Source organism: Marmota marmota, unplaced genomic scaffold (assembly GCF_001458135.2).
Source record: "Marmota marmota marmota unplaced genomic scaffold, marMar, whole genome shotgun sequence".
Classification (NCBI taxonomy): domain Eukaryota; kingdom Metazoa; phylum Chordata; class Mammalia; order Rodentia; family Sciuridae; genus Marmota; species Marmota marmota.
This window is the reverse complement of record NW_026000349.1, coordinates 281,388-296,485: the sequence shown is the minus strand read 5'-3', so window position 1 is coordinate 296,485 and position 15,098 is coordinate 281,388. Positions and strand designations below refer to the sequence as shown.

Below are 15,098 nucleotides of genomic sequence, written 5' to 3'. Positions count from 1 at the left end.
TCTTGGTTACCAAGAAAAGGACCTATGTGACCTGACATAATCATTTCAGCAAAGCTTAGAAAGTGATTCTCCCTTCCGTGCCCTACCAGGGTCAACAATGTCAGGAGGACCACCTTGAGACTCATCGAGAGCTTGTTTTACTATACTTATATATCATGTTTTCACCCTCCATGAATCAGTTGATGCACTATGGTTGATACTATATTTTGGCTATTTTGAATAGTGCTGCAATAAACATTGGAGTGCAGAGATCTTTTGAATATACTGATTTCATTTCCTTATACATTTTAGTGAGGTTGCTAGCGCATATGGTATTTCCACTTTTAGTTTGTTAGGGAATCTCCAAATAAATTATACTTATATAAAGTTTGAATTGGAGAGGCAATATTTTTCTGGTTTAAAATCCCTATTTCTCAAATGTATATTTGTGATTTTAAATTTATATTGACACATATGCATATTTGAAGGATTTCTCTGGGTTTTGTGTGTGTGTGTGTGCTCTTTGGTAAACATACCTCCAATGTCTAGTATATTAAGAAAGAATTATTATCCAAAGTACATGTATGAAGACACGAATTGATGTGAATATATTTGTATACAACCAGAGATGTGAAAAAGTGTGCTCTATATGTGTAATAAGAATTGTAATGCATTCTGCTGTCGCATATAAATTTTAAAAATAAATAAAACAAAATAAAGAATGCTTGTTCCTTTTTAGATTGTGACAGTAGCACCAGGGCACTGAAGCAGGGAAGGATAACACAAATGGAACAAGAGAGAAACACAGTGGACCAATTGGCATGGGAACACCTGTAGAACAGAAAGGCAGTCTGAGCTTAGCTGATTTAGAGGTGGCACAGTGAGCAGTATGTGAAATGTTGTCCATGTTTCTCAACTTCTGAGCAGAAAGCTGAAGCAGGGAGCAGTCTTGTGGGGCTCATGCTGGATCATGCTGTGGGAAACCTGGGAGATCATAGCAAATATTGTCTCAGTGTGCCAGCTAGCACATACTATGTGGCCTGAATGTGATTAAAACAGAGATGATTGCATACAGGGGAATTCAGGTCAGAGATTCAGAGGGGAGTGAAACTCTCTTTCCCTTTATGGCTGGTGCTTGCACAACCATCTGGAGAGGGTTGGGAAACTGAACAGATGGACAGGACTACATTCAGGGAGACTTGGATATTTATGGGTGGTAAAATGTACAAGACCTGTATTTCCTCTTTCAACCAAGGAAATTGGTTAGCCCACAGTATGTGTTGAAATTTTGGGAAGCCCCTGAGGTTCAGATAACCAGCAGAAATCAACCTGTGCCCACCCCTAGAGTGTGTTGATCTAATCTCTATGGAGTAGAAAACAGCCAACAAAGTTCCACAGATCCTAGATGTCAGTCATTGGAACTTCCTATTTAGGTCTAACTCTGCATCAACCCTGCCCTACAATTGTAATCAATCTAATATGTCCAGACAGAACTCCAATAGAGAGTACTTCCCATTGCATCCTACCTCATGCTGGTAAACAATGAAGCTGACAGCCATTTCAATCAATTTCTGTTCCCAACACTCCTGCCAGCCACTTGGTAAGCAACACAAAAGAAGGACTGGTTTAATATCCAAGGCACTTGCCAACTCTAAGGGGTGAATAGCCCAAGAAGAAATATATCAGAATCTCTGGGACACTATGAAGACAATTCTAATAGGAAAGTTTATAGCCATGTGTGTCCACATAAAATAATCATAAATGTCCCAAATAAACAACCTAATAATGCATCACAAGATATAGAAAACCAAGAATAAACAAATTATAAAATGAGTAGAATTGATAAAATAATTAACATCAGAGTCAAAATTAATAAAATAGAGAATAAAGAAGATACAAAGAATCAATGAAATGAATGGTTAGTTTTCTGAAAAGATAAACCAGACTAATAAACCCTTAATCAAACTAACCAAAAGAAAGACAAGACCCAAATTTATAAAATGAAAGAAAAGGGATATCACTCAGACATCTTGGAAATCCAGAAGATTATTAAGCAATATTTTGAAAATCTTTAAATCAATAAATTGGAAAATGTAGAAAAAATAGGTATATTTGTAGATATATGCCTCCCCCCCCCAAAAAAAAAAACCCAAAACACTGCACTTAGAGGATATAAAAAATGCAGACAGAACAAAAGCAAGTAATGTAATTTAAACAGTAACATAAAGACTTCCAACACAGAGAAGGCCAGGATGACAGGAATTCTCTGAAAATTCTACCAGTATTTTAAGGAAGCACTACTGCCAATACTCCTCAAACTATTACATGAAATAGAAGGGGTGCAACACTTCCAAATTCATTCTAGTATCACCCTGATTTATAAACCACAGGACATATACAGGAAGGAAATCTACAAACCAATGTCCTTGGGGAAAACTGATGCAAAATCTAATCAAATAATATAAATTGCATTCAACAGCACATTAAGAAGATTTTACATCAAGACAAAGTTGGTTTCATTCCAATGATTCAAAGATGGTTTAACTTATGCAAATCAATAAATTTAATTCATCACAAAAACTTAATTAAGCAGCTGGAGTTGTGCTTCAGTGGTAGAATGCTTGCCTGGCTGATGTAAGGCTCTGGGTTTGATCCTCAGCACTGCATATAAATAAATAGATAGAAAAAAAAGCATTTATGAAGAAAAATATTTTTAAATATATATATAATTAAGGACAAAATCACATAATCATCTCAATATGTGCTTTGGGTTTCTCATACACAAGTTTTATGATGTTGAGCTAAGTTATTTCTATCCCTAGTTTCTTCAGATTTCTTAACATAAATGCATAACTACATTTAGTTAGTCTTTTTATACATTTATTGAGATTATCATATTACTTTTGTCCTTAATTCTATTTATTTGATAAATTGTATTTATTGATTTTCACATGTTGAAAATACTTGCATCACTAAGGTGAAACCCACTTGATTATGGTGTAGTATCTTCTGAATATGTTTCTGAAAACACTTTGCTAATATTGTATTAAAGGTTTTTGGTATCAATGTTCAATAGGGATATTAATCTGTACTTTCCTTGTAACATCTTTACCTATTTTTGGCATCAGGTGATATGGCTTCAAAGAGTGAATTTGGGGGTCTTCTTTATCTTTCTATTTTATGGAATCATTCAAGAAGAATTGACATGAGTTCTTTAAAAGACTGGTAGAATTCAGCTAAGAATCCATCTGGTCTTGGGCTTTTCTATTACTACTTCAATAGTTTTGCATGAGATTGGTCTGTTTAGGTTTTTTTATATCCTCCTAGTAGGATACAAAAATTGTAGTAGGTCCTATATGTCTAGGAATTTATCAATATCTTCTAGATTCTCCAATTTAGTGGAGTATGTGTTTCCAAAATACTATTTAATAATCCTCTGAATTTCAGAGATATCTGTGGTAATATTTCAGTTTTCTTCTCTCATTTTATTAATTTGGATATTCTCTTTCCTTGTTTTGATTAATTTGGCTAATCAAAACAAGGAAACAGATAACCAGGTTGCCAACTAGAGCAGCCTGGAACTGAAGCTGTTTGAAATAGTTCTTAGCTTCCCTTCTCTCCAGTATGAATCAGAATAGAATGTGAAGTACTGTCCACAGGGGTTTAGTCCAGACAGACTAGATTGATGTACACCTAGGGTGGGCTGATGCAAATTTCTAAGTGGGAATTTCCAACAGTTGGGGTTAAGCTCTGATCAGACCTTTGAAATTTTGTCAGGTGCTATCTCCTAGGACCAAGCAGATTTCTATTTCTGCTGAGTGTCTCAATCTCACAGGCCTCTTGAGAACTCCACTCACAGGATGAGATAACCAAATTTCTACAACTCTTACAGACTTTACCATCCATGAACATGGCCTTCCCAGGCTCAGTTCCTATTGTAATCATGCCTGCCTGTTTAGCTTCCCAACTCTCTTCAGCTGGTTACATAAACCAGCCAGATTCAGAGGGAAAATGAGCCACATTCTCCTCCATATCCCTAACCTGAGTCCCCTTGGGAACAATCTTCTCTAGGCCTGTTTCAATCCCACTCTAATGGACACACCCTAGGCCACACTGTAGGTCCTTGCCAGCACAGTATTGCAATATTTGCTATGACCTGGGTTCCTGTGGCAGCATGCTGCAACGTGACATCTTCAAGATGGCTACCTGCCTCAGCTCTTCCAGTTGAGAAACTCAGAGCACTTTTAAACACCAGCTCTGGGAGTTTTGCTAAGTTCAGACTGCTTTTGTGTTCCACAGATTTTCTCATGCTGAATTTGTGTGCCTCACTTCTGTCTTTCTGTTTGTGTTTCCCCTCCACTCTGTGGGGAACTCGCGCTGCTGCCACCACTGCTTTGGCTCTAATGCACGCTTTCTTGTCCTCTGTTATAAAAATCCAGAAATTTGGTTTCTTGTGATTCTCTGACTTTCCAGTATCAAATTTCAGTGAATTCCTTTTGTCACAGAGCTTTGTGAGGAGCAGAACTCCTGCTTCTTGAATCCCAAGCTATGGAGCAACTAAAACGTGCAACCCTCTTCTAATCCACCATCTTTGATCTCTCTCTGGCATGATTCCAGACTCATGCTTATATTAAAATTCCACTCCTTTTTATGGATGAAAAATATGCCATTATATGTCTATACCACTGGGCTTTTCCAATCTTTTTTTTATGTCTTCCCTCTTTACAGTTCTTCAAATTCCAATTTTAACATGACCATGAGTCTGCCATGACTATCTAGAGGTGGCAAAGATATGCCCAGTTAATATTCCACACCTTCTATGCTCAGGTTGCTGACTTCAGTGTTTATATAATTAAGAAGAAAATATTTAATGTGAGATCACGTCCTTTTCAAGGATGAAGAAATATTCATGGTTGCCACTTGGTCACTATGAAATGTTAAAAATTGTCACTCAAAATGGGACCCACAAATGCAAAGAAGTCAATCCATTATTAAATGTTGATGTCTATGCTACCTGCCCTCGCACACTGAGATATAATGAAACAGCTACAGAAAACCAGCACTTTTCCATAGTCCAAGGTCTTTTTAGCACCTAGTTTGGTCTGGAGTCTCTGAAAAGACATCCCTGTATAGTTTCATTCCTGTTGAAAACTGTTGTCATATACTTAGAACTTAAACTTATTTAATAAGAGAAAAGATGTTTCTAATATTTTAGACAAATCTTAGAACAGCAAAGGAATTTTTTATCTTTTTTTCTAAGTTCCCATACTTGCAGAAAACAAAACCGAACAAAAGAAAACTAGCCAGCATCAGATTTCTGTCCCATGTATGAAGGAGTTAGTAGTTAGTAAAGGAGAGGACTCCTATGATAATTGATTGATAGGGCTTTTTGTGTATGTGGGCAGAGTTATCTCTAGTTAATTACTGTTTGATAAAAGTCAGAAATTGAAATGATTTATGAAAACCTGACCCTGGAAATACAAATCAACTTTGATCTCACTTTGAGTGAATGAAAATATTAGATTTTTGAACATATGCAATTCTGGTAATTCTTTAAATTTTTTTTTGTTTTTCTTTTAAGAAATTTAAATTTTCAGATCCAGGGTAACCATTGTAAAAAATTGAGTTATCATGGTTTACCCAGATTGTACATGGATTCACAGAGCCACATCAATTAATAATAATTATTTTTCATATTAATTGAAGGGAAATAACAGGTAGAATGAAAATATATTATCCTTCCAGAAGACTTCAATTGCTGATATAAGTAGCAAGACTTTTTCAATGATATTGACATTTTTATTATTTGGCAGCTCTCCACAACTGCCACAACTGCCTGAAATGTGAAATCATCTTTAAGAAATATTACATTAACAGCTGGGTATTCTTCAATATTGTATTCTGATGTTTTGCTTTGTTTTTATATCTTCTCTCAGTTCTGCATCATTTTGGTATATCAACTTGGCAGAGTTTAGGAAGTTAATAAAGTTTCAGATCCACTGTATTTTACTACATTTGTACTTCATTCTTTAGTATGTACACTATTGTTTATAGTGTGGTGATATAGGCTCCATGTTTATAAATGAGCATCTTTTTTCTCACACTTTACTTCCCATCATGGCAAAGAGCAGACAAAATTGATTTTAGAAAATTCATGTTATTTTCCATTGCAGACCTTAATCAAATATCATCTTTGTAGTCTTTAATTTATCCATTTAAGTGTGTTTAATCAATGAAAAAAAAATTAGAGCAAGTACAAATTTATAATTACCCCAAATAGTACTTTATCTCAATAATAGAATATTCTCACATGCTTTTTTTTTTTTAACTTTAATGTCAGCACCTTCACAGCCACTCACGAGCATAAAACTTTGTTTATTTTCTCTGTACTGGGGATTGGACCCTTAGGCATTCTACCTCCAAGCCACAACCCCTACCTTATTTATTTATTTATTTGACAGGATCTTGCTAAATTTGTCATGCTTTCCTCAAACTTTTGATCCTCCTTCCTTAGCTTCCTGAGTAACTGGGATTATATGCATGTGCCAACAAGCCTATCTATAGCTAATTTTTAACCCTCTGAAATGTCCTCTCCCTTTTACATTTTAAAGAAACACTGGGGGGGGGAGTGAGGCGAGGCCTCACGGGGCCTCTGGGAGGAAGGCAAGCAACATGTGGGACCCCGGAGGGAGAAGCAGGTAACATCTAAAGGAACTGGTTTAAATCCTAATGCCAAAGCATGGCAAGAAATTCCTCCTGGAACTCCTGATGCCACTACTGTAGCTCATGGAACTGAAAGCTCTTGGCATGAAACAGCAGCCACATCGGGGTCTCATCCTGAAGGAAATGCTGAGCTTTCAGAAGATATGTGTAAGGAATATGAAGTAATGTATTCTCCATCGTGTGAAACCACAAGAAACACTACAGGCATTGAAGAATCAACTGATGGAATGATATTAGGACCTGAAGAGCTGAGTTACCAAATATATGATGTTTCTGGAGAAAGCAGTTCAACAATTTCCACAGAAGACCTAAAAGAATGTCTAAAGAAACAATTAGAATTCTGTTTTTCACGAGAAAACTTGTCAAAGGATCTTTATTTGATATCTCAGAGGGATAGTGATCAGTTCATCCCAATTTGGACAATTGCCAACATGGAAGAGATAAAAAAATTGACCACAGATCCTGATCTAATTCTTGAAGTGTTGAGATCTTCTCCTATGGTACAAGTTGATGAGAAGGGTGAGAAGGTGAGACCAAGTCATAAACATTGTATTGTCATTCTCAGAGAGATTCCTGAAACAACACCAGTAGAGGAAGTGAAAGCTTTGTTTAAAAGTGAAAACTGCCCCAAAGTGATAAGCTGTGAGTTTGCTCATAATAGCAACTGGTATATCACTTTTCAGTCAGACACAGATGCACAACAGGCTTTTAAATATTTAAGAGAAGAAGTTAAAACGTTTCAGGGCAAGCCAATCATGGCAAGGATAAAAGCCATCAATACTTTTTTTGCTAAGAATGGTTATTGATTAATGGATTCTAGTATGTATAGTCAACCAATTCAAACTCAAGCACAGTATGCCTCACCAGTCTTTATGCAGCCTGTATATAATCCTCATCAACAATACTCAGTCTATAGTATTGTGCCTCAGTCTTGGTCTCCAAGTCCTGCACCTTACTTTGAAATGCCACTGGCTCCCTTTCCCAATGGTAGTTTTGTGAATGGCTTTAATTCACCAGGATCTTATAAAACAAATGCTGCTGCTATGAATGTTGGTCGACCATTCCAAAAAAATCGGAGAACTGTTTTCAGAGGTCGAAGACGATGAGAAGATAACAGAATCCCAAGACCCCATCCTTCAACAGCTGAAACAAAGGCTCCTACACCAAAGTTTGACTTACTAGCTTCAAATTTTCCTCCATTACCTGGAAGTTCATCAAGAATGCCAGGTGAACTTGTTTTGGAGAATAGAATGTCTGATGTTGTTAAAGGTGTCTACAAAGAAAAGAATAATGAAGACTTGAGAGTTAGTTGCCCAGTACCTGTAGAAGATGAGCAAACAGACTGTACTTCTGCCCTGCAACTCAATATGAGTACAAGTCCTCAATGTACAGCTGAGCTTCCTGCATTAAGCACAACTCAGAAAGAAAAGGATCCAATAGAGGAATCCACTGTTCAGAAGGATGTTCTCAATCATATGACTATACCAGTTTCTTCCCCAAGCACTGCAAAGACACCACAGGCAAATACTGCTTCACCAAGTAATAGTAACACAAATGCATCCGGAGCTGTGACCATACAGGAACCTCGAAAGTTAAGTTATGCCAAAGTGTGCCAGAAGCCCCCTAAAGAGCCAGTTCCAGTTCTTGTGCAGCCACTACGGGAACTTCGCTCCAATGTTGTGTCTCCCACCAAAAATGAAGAGACTGGAGCTCCTGAGAAGTCCATTGAGAAATCACATGAGAAGCCAGAAGCAAGGGCTAGTAAGGATTATTCTGGCTTCCGAGGCAATACCATTCCCAGGGGAGCATCTGGAAAAATCAGGGAACAGAGACGCCAGTTTAGCCATAGGGCTATACCTCAGGGAGTGACTCGACGTAATGGCAAAGAGCAATATGTGCCACCCAGATCACCAAAGTAAAATCAAAAAAACAAAACTATTCAAAAACTTTCTCTCTTCCCATTAAACTTGAGCCGTGGCTATATTGAACTGTTTTGGAGGGGAATGGGTTGCCAGGAAGGAAACAAAATATATCCTTAAATCATTATGGATTTTGGAATTGTGAGGAGTAGAATCCCAAAATTCATCTCTAAAGTGATTTTAAAATGCTGGAGGCTTCCAATCAGTATAAATACATATATATATATATATATATATATAAATAAATATATATATACACATATATAAAATATAATTTTTCTATTTTTGTTTTTGATTTTAATTTACAAAGATTTTCTGCCTGGAATCAATTTTGAGTGTTCAGATTTAGCTTGAGAAATTAAAACAAAACAACAACAAAAAAAAAGCAGTATACATCCTTCAGTATAGGAGATGAGGGAGTAAGAAAATATTTTTTTGAAGAAGCATTTCTGTAAAAATTAGAAATTACTTTTTTTAATCTATTTAATGTTTGGCTTGGAGAATGTCATCTCTGATTATATGGCCTTGTGTTGCAGAGCAGATCAGTAATTGGGGTGTCTGTGGTTGTGAGTGTGTGCAAGAGTGATTTAAGCCAAATCTGTTGTCACATTAGTAAATGATTTGAAAACTGAATGTAATACTTGAGTAGATTTTTATTCTAGTTTGAATTTAGTCTGTCTTTTCAACTTTATTAATATTTCATTCAACAGACTGTTAAGCTCTAATTATTCTTGGAGATGTGACTACCAATCAGTTTGATACTCAAGGAAAGAATGGGGGGCTATTCAACAAAATTCAGAAATTCATCTTGGACCTGAAATGATAGGTCAATGGATTTTAAAGGTTTAAACTGCCCTGTGATCTGTTGTCACCCCTCCCTTCACCTTTAAGATGGGAAACAAAACTTTTTTGCTATTTCATTTGTTACTCTTTGTTTTTTGACTACCTACCCCCAAAAGTAAAATAACCAACCACCTATTGAATTTGAATTGTATGTTTCTGTATATTTTAATTAATCCAGTCAAATCGTATAACAGTTATAAATTTGGGGATTTAACACTGAAGTATTTTATTCTGTTCACATACTCAGAATTTTAGGTCCCAGAAAGGTGGGGCAGACTGACTCTCCAGTAATATTTTGTTTATTGTTAAAGATGAAACAATTTAACTGACTTTTTAAAAGTGTTAAATAGTATAGAAGAGAAAATTTTTATAAAGGCTTAATTGGGGGGGGGACTTTTTTCTGTTTGCAGTGTATATCACCTTGCTTCCTTCGTCTTAAAATTAAAAAAAAAAAAACCAACCTATATATATATATATACAGTTTGGAATTCACTGAAACAGAAACAGCAAGTCAAGAGATTTTTATGATAAGGTGATAAAGATGGTTAAATAAAATTGATGCAGAATTTCTCAGTGAATAAAATTGTAGCTGTCATATATTAAATAGGCAAGTTTACATGCTGGTATTTAGAAAATGGATAAAATATTAAAAACCATGTTGCATTAATCTGTTTTTTAAGTCATACCATGTTCAGAGTTCTATGTAGGGTGGGGTTTTATTTTTCTTCTTAGGGATAGTTTGTAACAGGAATAACTTTCCCTTATGTTAATGAGTTACATATGTACAAATTGAAACTGTAAATTGTGAACACTGGAAAGCACCATTGTGGCATAGAATAAACATCTTTAATATATTAAAGTGAATGTAAATGGAGGTTAAAAATGTTACTGTGAAACTGCTTTCAATTCTAAGTTAAGCTTTGGAGATTTGTATTAGTGGATAACTGTTAAGAGCTTTGAAAACACTGCACATTTCTGTACAAGCCAGAATTATTATTTCTTTGTAATTTATTATTTAGCTTGGCAGTTGCTTTTGATTTGGTGGATTGATAACATGGTATAATATATTTACACAGTTTGAAACTTTCCTACACACTATTTTTAAAATCAACTTCTAAAAGAGACATACAATAAAATTCGCTGAAATTTGGGGGAAGTTTAGGTCCTTTAAAAAAAGAAAGTTTTATTAATCATTGGCTTACATCTATGATAAAAGTGCTTATTTTGCTTTACTTACATAATGCTGCAGTTGGTGGAAATGAAACAAAGTGTTAACCCCCTGTGAGTTCATTGGAATTAAAAGAATAAACATTTTGTAAAAGTCAAAAAAAAAAAAAAAAGAAACAAACACTAGGGGAAGTTTAATTCTTTTTTATCCTGTAACATTGGTAGTATTAGAACTTGGGGACACCGGAATGTATCCTAAAGAGCCACAATCCAGGAACTGAGCGTCCTTCAGTGGATCCTTCAGTTGACCCTGGCCTTCTAGTTTTCAGTTTATCAGTCACCTACATGAGGAACATAACTGTGGTGACTTGAACTGCTCAAATGAGGTCTCATTTGAATGCTGTGCCTTAATAGGCAGAACCTTCCAGGTTATTCAATCGTTTTATCAGATCAAATATCACAACATGAAAATAAGACCTTGTTTTTTATATTAAAATAATTTTATACTACTGCACAAGAGATTGCTTTTCTTGAAGTCCTCACATAAAGATAAATGATAGATATATAATTGATAGATGGATAGATGAATGATAGATAATAGATAAGATATAGAGGCTACTCTCAATACAAAATCATTTTTTAGCCAATGAGAAGCAAACTGTAGGGTTGCTCATATTTCTGTGCTGACTGCCTGGTGTGCATTCATCCCATCCTCCATTTAAAAATAACCCACAGGGGTGTGAAATGCCTGAGATAGAAATGACTACCACCACACACAGAGGAAAAGACCTCCTAGTACAGAGACACTTATGTGACACTTGCATTATTGAATGGGGAGTAAGTAGGCAAGCTTCATCTTGCCACCATTTTGAAAGCCTGTCTCAGACCCTGTCTGCTATTAAAAGTCTGCTCAGATGACCCACCCTTTAACCATTTCAGCAGAGACATGTGTATGCATCAATTATCAATTTGGAAGCCAATATAGAATGTTAGATGCCTCTGTTGGGAAAGAGAAGTTGGACAACATTCCAACTGAAATTATCAGTCCTGAAAATGGAGCCTTTGGCCAGGAACTTATATGTATTCTATGTTCTGTTCTCATATATGCTATAGAATATTAAGATTCTCCCTTAATTGATAAAGATTTATTAGTCCTTCAGAATAAGATAGCCCTAATGTTCAAATAGATACTCCACCATTATATTTCCATAAATAATATATATTGTGTATACTACATATTATAATATATAATGTATACTATACTTATATCATACAGTGTGAGATGTGGTAGATGCTGAGGATACCATGGCAAAAAAAATAGATCCTAATCCCACTGTGATGATGATTCTATGAACTTGTGGAGAAATATCACTAAATACACCACTCTATAGTTATAAGGCACAATTACATGTCATTGGGGTAATTATTGGTCAGTGCCTAGGAAGGCTTGTTGTTCATGATGGTGAGATAAAAAAGAGCTTCAAGGAATGTGATTATTTGGGTAAAGGGGACCGAAACTGGACATTTCCCTTTTCTCCAATATGTAGGTGGGAATCTTCATTATATAGTAAATAAATGTACTCATAAATCATCTGAAGAAATCCATCTGTCACATAGTGGGAATGCAGTCTCTCATATTTATCACACAAATGATAGCTAATCTAGGAGAGATAGAAAGATTGTAGCAGAAAATGGAGCCCCATAAAATCCATCTAAAATTGGGAAGGACCCCTTCAATTCTCCTGTGAACAGGTGTGGGTAGAATTAATACAAACAAGAGTGGAGGAAAAGAAAATAGATAAGCAACCTAATGCCACTCTGGTACAATTATGGAAGCAATTACCCTTATCTTCCAAGAAGGAAAAGAAAGAGGAGATAGTCATGAATAATAAATTAACTCCTGCTCCCAAAAGAGGCAAAGACAAATTCCTGCTATTAAGAGGTATAATAGGTGCTGGGGATGTGGCTGAAGCGGTAGCATGCTCGCCTGGCATGCAAGGGGCGCAGGGTTCGATCCTCAGCACCACATAAAGATAAAGATGTTGTGTCCACAGAAAACTAAAAAATAAATATTAAAAAAATTCTCTTTCTCTCTTTAAAAAAACAATAAAATTTAAAAAAAGAGGTATAATAAAAGCACCATGAACTTGCCTGATGAATTTTTGGCTGTTTGCTTAAAGGATGAGTAAGTTGGGGGTCAAGGTTCAGGCATCTGAATTGTGTATCTGGACTGGAGGCCATATATAAAATTAGCAGTACGTTGGTCTACAAAAACATTGCAATCAACAGTATTGGTGGATGTGGAAGCTGAATATACATTGATCTATTGTATTCCTGACAAAATCTTGGGCAAGTTAACTGCTATTGGTGGGTGTGATGGGAAAAACAGTAAGGGTTCAACTGTCAACACTTATGCTTCAGTTTAGACAACTGCTGCCTATCCACTACCTGGTGTTCATACCTCCCATTTTTTAATATGTAATTGATATCCTTATCTAATGGCATAGATTTCCATAAAACATAGTAAGGGAGTTTCATTTTATTATCAAGAGATTAAACATGTGAGCTGTAAAGCCAATATTAAGGAGGCATGCTAAACACTCTCCTATTGATTTTCCTGAGCTTCTCTATATAGTCACCACTAAACAGTGCCAGCTTCCAAATTGTTATCAAGAGATAAGGGACACCAAACATGTATTCCAAATTGTTATCCAGAGATAAGAGACACCAAGCATGAATTGACTAAAATAAATTATGCTCAACCCACAGTCCTTTTAACTACCCTATATGGCCAATAAGAAATCTGGACAGGACTTGGTACATACATCTCAATTGGTCTCTAGAAGGAAAACAAATCCTCTGATTAAAACAGAATGTATTTTGCCAGTGTAACAAGTCAAAATGGCATCAATTTTGCAATTCCTAAAGGATTGTTATATGAATCATCTATAGGTTTTTTTCTTTTATGAACTGATTTTTTTAATGATTCTAGGGATTTAACCCAGGTCCTTGAGCATCCTGTGTAAATACTCTACAACTAAGCTTCATTCCCAGATCAACTGCTGGTTCTTGTACTGACTAAAGGATATATTAATATTATTGGGGCACATATACACCCAAGATGTAATTAAGGTGACTAATAGAATTTTATTACATAATATTAGCATTACAAAGACAAGGGCATTTCATTGAAATATTGGTATTAGCCACTTGTGCTGTATGCATTCAAAGGATGAAAAAAGGGAATATATGCCACTTTTCACTATGAACCAACAAATGCCATAATGATTGGGACTCAGTAAGTTACCCAGAAAATTAAAGGATTATGGTTAGGAATTGTTATAAAAAATAAGCTATGTACCCTTTGTAAGTTACACTTAAAAGCTCTCAAGTGGTTTAGAAAACTAAAAAGCTTGGAGAAATGCAATGTACATTAACCATTGGAGGCAGTAAGTGTTCCCAGAGAATCTAATGCCTATGAACTTCAACTCTAAAGAGATGTAGTGAATGAATTAATGCTATGAATATAAATTTTACTATTAATCCTAGTGAGTCTTGTAGTTAAATATAAGCATACTGCAGAATAGAATGTTCAACTGCAAATAAAGTTGTTATTTTTGTCTATTATCTGAGTCCAGACTTTTTTAGAAAAATATAATTTAGAAAGACATATGAAATAACATGTTCTAATGGCTCTTCTGTACCTGAAGAAAACACATTTGTTTTCCACTAGATCAAAGTATACGATTATAAAGGTTTGAAAATCAAATTTCCATGTCTCAATTTGAGTCCCAACTAAAAATATTTTTAGTAAAGCCATGGTAGATGACCTATTTTATCTTGATAGTTTATTTGCATATTTGTCCAAAGTCTTTAAGTATACTAGACAGTTTCTTGGTCAGTTACTCTGTTTTCTACCTCTAAGATTTCTAGTAAAATGCATCCTGTGCATTAACAACAACAACAAAAAAATTTCTCTACTGGATATTGAACCCTCATTTAGTCTAGGAAAGTGCTCTACCATTGAATTCATCCTCAGCCTTTTTTAAAGACAGGTTTAAGATAGGTTTCCCCGCTGGCCCTGGAAATTTTAATCCTCTTGCTTGTCTTCCCAGTAACTGTGATTAAAGTTGTTCACCCCATGCCTCACTAATGATTTGGATTTTTGTTGGATGTTGTGTCATGTGTTTCTCATATCAACCCCAATAAATATTTTAGCCATTTTATCTTATGCACCGCTAAGATATATATTTCTCTCCAATTGTATACTGTTCCATTACTGTCATTTCTCCCAAAATGGGCCCTTCTGATGATTTTGGATATGTAGAAAAATGTTTTGTTCATGTGTTATAATTAATGGGCTTTAACTAGTATAAGTAAGTGAATTTATACTATAATACAGGATCTTTTCTTTCCTTATACATTACTAATGTAGTATACATGTCTTAATTATTACAGTATATTTCT

General features: G+C 35.4%; 1 protein-coding gene across 1 annotated transcript; it reads left to right on the top strand.

The window, feature by feature from the left end:
- The first annotated feature begins 6,662 nt into the window (after positions 1-6,662).
- Positions 6,663-10,447, top strand: LOC107160724 (la-related protein 4-like). The gene is given in 1 exon segment (XM_048797468.1): positions 6,663-10,447. A coding segment is annotated over 1 exon segment (1,776 nt). The 5' UTR covers positions 6,663-6,845; the 3' UTR covers positions 8,622-10,447.
- Positions 10,448-15,098: the final 4,651 nt, after the last annotated feature.